This window comes from Palaemon carinicauda, chromosome 18 (assembly GCF_036898095.1).
Source record: "Palaemon carinicauda isolate YSFRI2023 chromosome 18, ASM3689809v2, whole genome shotgun sequence".
Taxonomy (NCBI): Eukaryota; Metazoa; Arthropoda; class Malacostraca; order Decapoda; family Palaemonidae; genus Palaemon; species Palaemon carinicauda.
In genome coordinates this window covers 25,912,381-25,921,355 of record NC_090742.1, presented here as the reverse complement: position 1 = coordinate 25,921,355, position 8,975 = coordinate 25,912,381, and the positions used below count along the sequence as shown (strand labels likewise).

Below are 8,975 nucleotides of genomic sequence, written 5' to 3'. Positions count from 1 at the left end.
TGACCTTTCGTTTCTTATGATCTTCACTTCATTTAGGAAGTTGTTAACTGTTTGATAATTTACGCACTTTTCTATTACTGAATTTCAGATCAAATTCTTTAGCTCAATTTTTATTATTTGAGAAATTAAACTATGATCTGAGTATCTCAATTATGACTGGGGGAAGAAATAAAAATGAATTCATAAAAATTAGATTACAGTAGTAGCTCTAAATTAACAAAATACATTAATATAATCTTCAACTCCATGTAGATTACAAACTATCATAAATACAATCTCGGACTCCACACTGAAATGAGACAAGAATTCTTAACCCTAATGTATATCATTTCATATATAATCATCAATAACATCACAATAAAAAACAAAATTAAAGCAACAGGTTCAATTAGCCTTACCTCATCTCTGGTGTGGTTAAGATCCTCTTCAAGAGAAGCCACACGCTCAAGAGACACCCGTAATCTTTCCCGTACCTAACATATAAAATAATGATTAATACAACAATAGGAATTGAATATTTCAAAATCCCAAATGACAACTATATGTTAAAATCATATTGAATCATATTACATTGAAGACTCCTTATCTTTTTAAAGAATGTAATTTTAAACAAATGTAAACCATATCTACTGCAAATGTAAGCAAAATAACAGTAAAATTGTTTAAAACTCAACAATATTCTACCAACATTCTTATTTCCCATTTAGAACACAAAGTCAAACTATTACCTTAATGTGATAATTTACACGCAACATCTTTCAACTCCATTTTGGAAACAATCCAAATCATTTCAAAAGATTTGTAAATAAATCAGGGCAAAATAAAAATCCTCAAACTCTACCTTTTCATCAAGAGCTTTGTGATGCTCAAAAAGTGACTTGAGGGCTTTTAATACTTCCACCTCAGACGACACCCCTGACTGGGATGCTGCCTGGCGTTTCACCACAGTCATCCGTAACGATCGCTCGTGTCTGGACACCAAGCACTCCAGATGCTCCAACAACAACTGAAATGAAGGAAATAGTTATAAAAACTATGCAATTAAACAAGACAATCAACCCCAGGCTGTTATTCACCTAAAAACATGTAGGCCTACTGAAGTATACTGAAATAAAATTTCAAATAATAATTTCATAAATGCAAACCTTTAATTTACTTTTGTATGATATGCTTGCAGTGAGAATAATTAACAGATGGATAGAGGATTCACTCTTGGCAGTAAAAAAAAAAAAGATATCTTCTATATCATAATTTTTCATTCTAAATCTCAGTGAGAAGCAGCAATGGGCATACACAAATAGCTAAGGCTAGGAGTATGGATAGACAATTAAAACAACAGATTTACTGTGTAACTATTTAGTAAAGAACCATCAGCAATAGTATCATCAGGCTTTTCACTTGGAGGATTACCTGTTTCACCAGATCTTTTTATTTTCTATTCTGTGTCTTGTCACTGGTCAGTAGTCTGTCATATGGTTCTATTTCATTTCTAAAAGGTGAATGTTGGGGTCATTCCATTTCTAATATGCGAACATGATTCCATTGCATTTCTAAAATGTAGCCAAGGTCTCAATACATTTCTAAAATGCTAACATGGTTCTAATTCACTTCTTTAGGTATAGTTACATTCTATTTAAAAAATATAAACATGTTTTCATTCTCTTCCTAAAATAGACTTTATCATCCTGGACAATTCCAAAGTTTCGCTGAAATGAAAAATTTGTTTCTCTGATGTTAAGAGAAATTTCAGTAATACATCTGTAGCCTGGCATATTCAACCTAATTTTTAAGCTGTTCATTTACAAAGGATTCAAACTAACTTGCCATTTTAGAATACTTTAATAGTATTTTCTCTCATTTGTTGCAATGGTAGTAGGCATGACTCGATACCAAAGTACAAATATCTAATCACTGAAATGGACAAGGAAAGGAACAGAACACACACATTCCTTACAAATCTTATAGACTTTTCTTAGCCTAAGCAATAAATTCATTATCGGGCTATTAGTCCAATGCTGTGGAACGGACAAAAGAAGAAAGTAACTGCCGCTGAAGGCCATCATCCGGAAAAAGAGGGGAAGGGCCTCAAATAAGGTAATTCTCACTGCTTTGGGGGTGAAACCAGGCATAGAGTCTCAGTCTCTCTCTCTCTCTCTCTCTCTCTCTCTCTCTCTCTCTCTCTCTCTCTCTCTCTCTCTCTCTCTCTCTCTCTCTCTCTCAACCTGTTTTACTCTTGGGAGACTTTCCTCACATTCAACATTTCTCGGGTATAAATAATATGGCAGTTTCTTTCATTCTTTGTTACTTCCGATACTGATCTCCTCTTCACCTGCCTTTGAGATGTTAAGAGATTTTGTTAACCAAACACGATACAATTTCCCTTTGGAAGCTCCAAAGATGTGCGAAGGCCTATGGATCAACTGTGCGTGTGTGTGTGTGTGTGTGTGTGTGTGTGTGTGTGTGTGTGTGTAAATTTCAATCATCACCTTTTTTCAGGTAAATATAATTTTTTGACTATGGCCCTCTAAACTTTAGGTTTCAAAAATTACTAAAATTCCACCAATTTTTCTATTCAAAATAATCACCCATTGCATTTTTTTTAATTAAAATAATAGCCCTTGGCATTTTTTAATCAAATAAATCACCATTTGTATTTTTTTATTAAAATAGTCACCCTTTACATTTCATTTTTTCTTTTAGTAAAATAATAACCCTTTGCATTTTTTAATGAAAATAATCACACTTTGCCTTTTTTTTTTTTTCAAAATAATAACCCTTTGCATATTTTTTTTAATGAAAATAATGACCCATTGCCTTTTTTTTTTCAAAATAATAACCCTTTGCATTTTGTTTTTTGATTAAAATAATCACCCTTTGCATATATTTTTTTTTATTAAAATAATAACCCTTATCATTTTGTTTTCTATCAAAATAAGCACCCTTTGTATTTTGTTATTTTGATTAAAATCATCACCCATTTCATTTTTTTTATAAAATAATAACCCTTTGCATATTTATTTTTTTTTTCATCAAAATAATCACCTTTTGCATTTTTTTTATTAAAATAATCGTCCTTTTAATTTTACTTTTATGACTAAAATAATAACCCTTTGCATTTTTTTTATCAAAATAATCACCCTTTGCACTTGATTTTTATTAAAATAATCACCTCTTGCTATTTTTTTTATTAAAATAATCACCCTTTGCATTTTTTATTGAAATAATCACCCTTTGCCTTTTTTAATCTAAATAATCCCCTTTGCATTTTTTTATTAAAATAATCACCCCTTGCTATTTTTTTTATTAAAATAATCACCCTTTGCATTTTTTATTGAAATAATCACCCTTTGCCTTTTTTAATCTAAATAATCCCCTTTGCATTTTTTATTAAAATAATCACCCTTTGTATCTTGTTTTTTATTACAATAATTAAAGTTTGCATTTTTTATTAAAATCCCCCTTTTCATTTTTTTTTTTATTAAAATAACACCCTTTGCATCTTGTTTATTAAAATAATCACCCTCTACATTTTGTTTATTAAAATCACCCTTTGCATTTTGTTTATTAAAATAATCACCCCTTGCATTTAGTTTTTTATTAAAATAATCACCCCTTGCATTTAGTTTTTTTTATTAAAATAATCACCCTTTGAATTTTGAATTAAAATTATCACCCTTTGCTATGTTTTCATTAAAATAATCACCCTTTCCATTTTTTACTAAAATAATCACCCTTTTGCATTTTTAAATGACCCTTTGCATTTTGTTTTTTTTTTTTATTAAATTAATCACCCATTACCTTTTTTATTAAAATAATCACCCTTTACCTTTTTTTTTATTAAAATAATCACCCTTTACCTTTTTTTATTAAAATAATCACCCTTTGCCTTTTTTTATTAAAATAATCACCCTTTGCATTTTTATTAAAATAATCACCCTTTGCCTTTTTTTATTAAAATAATCACCCTTTGCATTTTTTTTTAATCACAGTTTGCATTTTTTTAAAATCACAGTTTGCATTTTTTTAAATAATCCCCCTTTGCATTTTTTAAATAATCACCCTTTGCATTTTTTTAAAATAATCACCCTTTGCATTTTTTTATTAATCACCCTTTGCATTTTTTTTAAATAATCCCCCTTTGCATTTTTTTTAAATAATCCCCCTTTGCATTTTTTTTAAATAATCACCCTTTGCATTTGTTTAAATAATCTCCCTTTGCATTTTTTTATTAATCACCCTTTGCATTTTTTAAAAATAATCACCCTTTGCATTTTTTTAAATAATCACCCTTTGCATTTTTTTTAAATAATCACCCTTTGCATTTTTTTATTAATCACCCTTTGCATTTTTTTTAAATAATCACCCTTTGCCTTTTTTAAAATAATCACCCTTTGCCCTTTTTTATTAATCACCCTTTGCATTTTTTAAAAATAATCATCCTTTGCATTTTTTTTATTAATCTCCCTTTGCATTTTGTTTTTATCAATATAATCACCTTTGGCATTTTTTAAAATTAAAATAATTACCACTTAGCATTTTGTTTGTTTTTTCTTCAAAATTACCTAATGTATCAGTCATTTCTTTCAGATTAGCAGCAATCTTTTCAATTATATTTTTGTTTTTTAAAATAATTAAACGTTTAACTTAAGGTATTTCAATATTAGTTTCTCTAATTTTCACTGATTTTTACCTTCTATTCACCAGATTATTTTATTTTAATCTGGCAGCCTTTTCATTATATTCTCTTTTATTTACCACCCATCCGCTGGGATTGTTTAATTACTCAAAATTATAAAACTTTTCCAGTTTTATTTTTCTTTTTTACTCTTTTTATAATTATTTATTCAATACCCCCTTAGATTTCTTAAATTACTGTCCTTTTCACTGATTTTATCATCACCATCCATTTTCACCCAACTTTTTCATTCAATTTCTTGCCTACATCTTTCCATAAGGAAATTTCTTGCCTAGTAAAAACCCATCTTAATTTTCAATAGAAAATACGGAATGCAGAATAGCTAACTTGTCATAATGACTAGTAACTGAAAAACCTCTATAGCTTTTATCATCACCATCCATTTTCACCCAACTTTTCATTCAATTTCTTGCCTACATCTTTCCATAAGGAAATATTACTTGCCTTGTCAAAACCCATCTTAATTTTCAATAGAAAATACGGGAATGCAGAATAGCTAACTTGTCATAATGACTAGTAACTGAAAAACCTCTATAGCTTTTATCATCACCATCCATTTTCACCCTACTTTTCATTCAATTTCTTGCCTACATCTTTCCATAAGGAAATTTCCTGCCTCGTCAAAACCCATCTTAATTTCCAATAGAAAATACGGGAATGCAGAATAGCTAACTTGTCATAATGACTAGTAACTGAAAAACCTCTATAGCTTTTATCATCACCATCCATTTTCACCCTACTTTTCATTCAATTTCTTGCCTACTTCTTTCCATAAGGAAATATTACTTGCCTTGTCAAAACCCATCTTAATTTTCAATAGAAAATACGGGAATGCAGAATAGCTAACTTGTCATAATGACTAGTAACTGAAAAACCTCTATAGCTTTTATCATCACCATCCATTTTCACCCTACTTTTCATTCAATTTCTTGCCTACATCTTTCCATAAGGAAATTTCTTGCCTCGTCAAAACCCATCTTAATTTTCAATAGAAAATACTGGAATGCAGAATAGCTAACTTGTCATGATGACTAGTAACTGAAAAACCTCTATAGCAGTAGATGATTATCAACCATCGGTGAGTAAGTTATTTTCTGAAATTTGTCGTGACGAATGTAAGAAAGGAAATTTGTCTCGGAAAGGACCATTCTAACAATTACTTGCAAGGGATTTTGTATAGAAAATGCTTTCTGGTTGGCTTAAGTCAAATTTGTTAATAGTTAAATATAACTTCTGGATAATATATTATTATTATTATTATTATTATTGTTATTATTATTATTATTATTATTAGCTACAACTCTATTGGAAAAGCAAGATGCTACAAGCCCAAGGGCTCCAACAGGGAAAAATAGCCCAGTGAGTTAAGGACGTACAGAAATAAATAAACCATATAAGAAGTGATGAACAATTAAAAAGAAATATTCTAAACCCACAAACATTAGAACAAAGATGGGTACAAATTAATGTCAATGGGTCGACGATCTGCTCATGGAGCATTTGTGGGAGACTGAATAACGAAAAGACTTCTCGTGTGTCTTATCCAATCAGTCTTACATCGTGATGCTAAATACTCATTCAAATTCTTTACCAAGACCCACTACTCGACTAAAGGATCTCAGGTTTTAAAACCAAATGGCAAAATATTCAGTACTGGAAATTAAGTAAATATTCATCAAGGGCTTGACAGCACCACTTGCGCCTACCAACACCTTCATCATCATCATCACCTTCATCATCATCATCACCTTCATCATCATCATCATCACCACCCTCATTTCATCCGGTTGCGAAAATGTACTTTGGAAAAACAAAATAGAAGCGAACACTAATAAACACATTAGTCTGCGTTCCCACCCACTCAGAGCCATTTGCATATTGCCTCGTAATTCTAGTCCCGCCCACGACAACCCTCCCTCATCCCCACGCCCACTAGGAGGGAGGAGGGGGTGGGGGAGATGCCTGCACGCCCACTTACCCACACCTGCGCCAGATGAGACACGGTAGAAGCGTCAGCATCAGCCTTATCCCTGCTGATTCTCTTTCAAAGGCACGCCTGCGACCCCCTACCATCTCTCTCTCTCTCTCTCTCTCTCTCTCTCTCTCTCTCTCTCTCTCTCTCTCTCTCTTTTGATCAAAGAGCCAAGCGAAGTATTGAACGATTGGAAAAATTGCAGGGGCGAATTACCTCTCAAATGTTGTCTCACAAAAAGGTACGACTAATATGAAACAGTAAATTATGAGACACATAATTATGTGGAATCAAGAAACAAGAACACCAATGTTAAATGAAACCAGGTTATTACGAGAAAAAAAAAATGAAAGAATAGAAACTGATGATTAGTTTTAACTAAGGTCAATACCGAGACTCTTTAAGGACCTTCCACTCGATGTCAAGAATAGCATTAATGTGGCAGCTTTCAAGAAAAACCTAAAGATTTATTTTTTTAGAAAGTGTTATAATAGTGACCTGAAAACTATTAAGCCTGAATACAGATGCTAGCGAAATAAGTGATAACGATACAGAGCAAAATATTAACTGGAAAGAAATTATTTTTTTCACACACCAAGGCCCGCCTGAACAGACCTTTAGTGTTTGATGGAGGGCGAGAAATAAACCCCTAAAAGTAAGTAAAGTACATAACAGCAGCATTCAAGTAGGGACACTTACACTATTCACAACTCATGACCAGAAGATGAGATCTTCACTTTCCAAAAATTAAAAACTACCATCACCTCAACACTATAATTTCATTAAAAGAAAAAAAAAAACAATGAATGAATGAATGATTTAAAGTTTTCAGGCATCCTGACATCTAAGGTCATTGACGCCGGTAACATTTAATTTATGTATACAAAAGTAAAAAATGAAATAAAATAAAAAAATTAAAGACTATTCAATTAAAATCATAAAAATTGAATGTCATAAGAGTTAAATATTTTTCAGGACCTGCTTCTGAAATAAATCTAAAAATGCCACTTGCATGGTAAGACACATCATTTCCAAGAATCTTGGCAAGGATGAACCTGCCACCCTCACCTCGAGCCTCAAACAAATATCTATAATGAATGATATTGAATTTACAGTATGCTAAAGGAATTTGTTATTACTATTATTATCATTATTATTACTTGCTATGCTACATCCCTAGTTGGAAAAGCATGATGATATAAAAACCAGGGGCCCCAACAGGGAAAAATACCTCAGTGAGGAAAGGAAACAAGGAAATAAATAAACTACAAGAAGAGTAATGAACATTATAAAATATTTTAAAAACAATAACAACATTAATATAGATCTTTCATATAAAACTATATAAACCTCTAGCAAAACAAGAGGAAGAGAAATTAGATAGAATAATGTGCTCAAGTGTACCCCCCCCAAGCAAGAGAACTCTAACCCAAGACAGTGAGAGACCATGGTACAGAGGCTATGGCACTACCCAAGACTAGAGAACAATGGTTTAATTTTGGAGTATCCTTCTAGAAGAGCTGCTTACCATAGCTGAAGAGTCTCTTCTACCCTTACCAAAATTAAAGTAACCACAGAACAATTATTGTGCAGTAGTTAACCTTTTGAGTGAAGAAGTATTGTTTGGTGATCTCAGTGTTGTCGAGTGTATGAGGACAGAGGAGAATGTGGAAAGAATAGGTCAAACTATTCGGTGTATAAGTAGGCAAAAGAAAAATGAGCCATAACCAGAGATGGGTCAACTGTAGTACTGTCTGACCAGTCACAGGACCCAATAAATCTCTTACGGGTAATATCTAACCTCAAATACATTATTGTTTTCCTGTCTGCTTGTTTGGTCATTAACAACACATTTCCATCTACTGACAAACAAAGTGGTAACACGATAAGCCTTTGTTATGCATGGGTATCGGATCGAGTTCGCTTCGGCCCATGAGTTTCAACTGTTTACTAGCGAGGTCACTACTGTCGTTGGGACCCACGGTGAGAGTTCGGCTTGGCTGGCTGACGTTCTGACAGGTATCTCTTCACATGAAAATGGAATTGAAACCTGACATATTTAACTTTAAAATTTCATATAAAATCTCGCAGTCTAATAAATTCCTTATTCCCTTACCTGGATTTTAATCTCTGGCAGTCATTCACTTAGTTATCTGTACCTGTTGCTCAAGATTTTTCCTATTTCTGATAATCTTTTGCATTGTAGGGCTTCTCAGGCTATACAATCCAGTAGGTATGCAATCCATTTTAAGTCTTGCAATTTATTTTGTAAGGCTCAAAACTAAACAGTACCAATTAAATGTCATT

At 32.0% G+C, this 8,975-nt stretch overlaps 1 protein-coding gene across 2 annotated transcripts in view; it reads right to left on the bottom strand.

Moving 5' to 3' along the window:
• The window catches only part of LOC137657725 (liprin-alpha-1-like), a 142,746-nt gene extending 141,745 nt beyond the window's left edge, over window positions 1-1,001 (bottom strand). For both annotated transcript variants that reach the window (XM_068392170.1, XM_068392171.1), the window contains exons 1-2: window positions 842-1,001; window positions 399-473 (exon numbers count right to left, since the gene is read on the bottom strand). In XM_068392170.1, coding sequence (XP_068248271.1) covers window positions 399-473; window positions 842-952 — 186 coding nt within the window. In that variant the 5' untranslated portion in view covers window positions 953-1,001. The remainder of the gene's footprint in view (window positions 1-398; window positions 474-841) is intronic.
• Window positions 1,002-8,975: the final 7,974 nt, after the last annotated feature.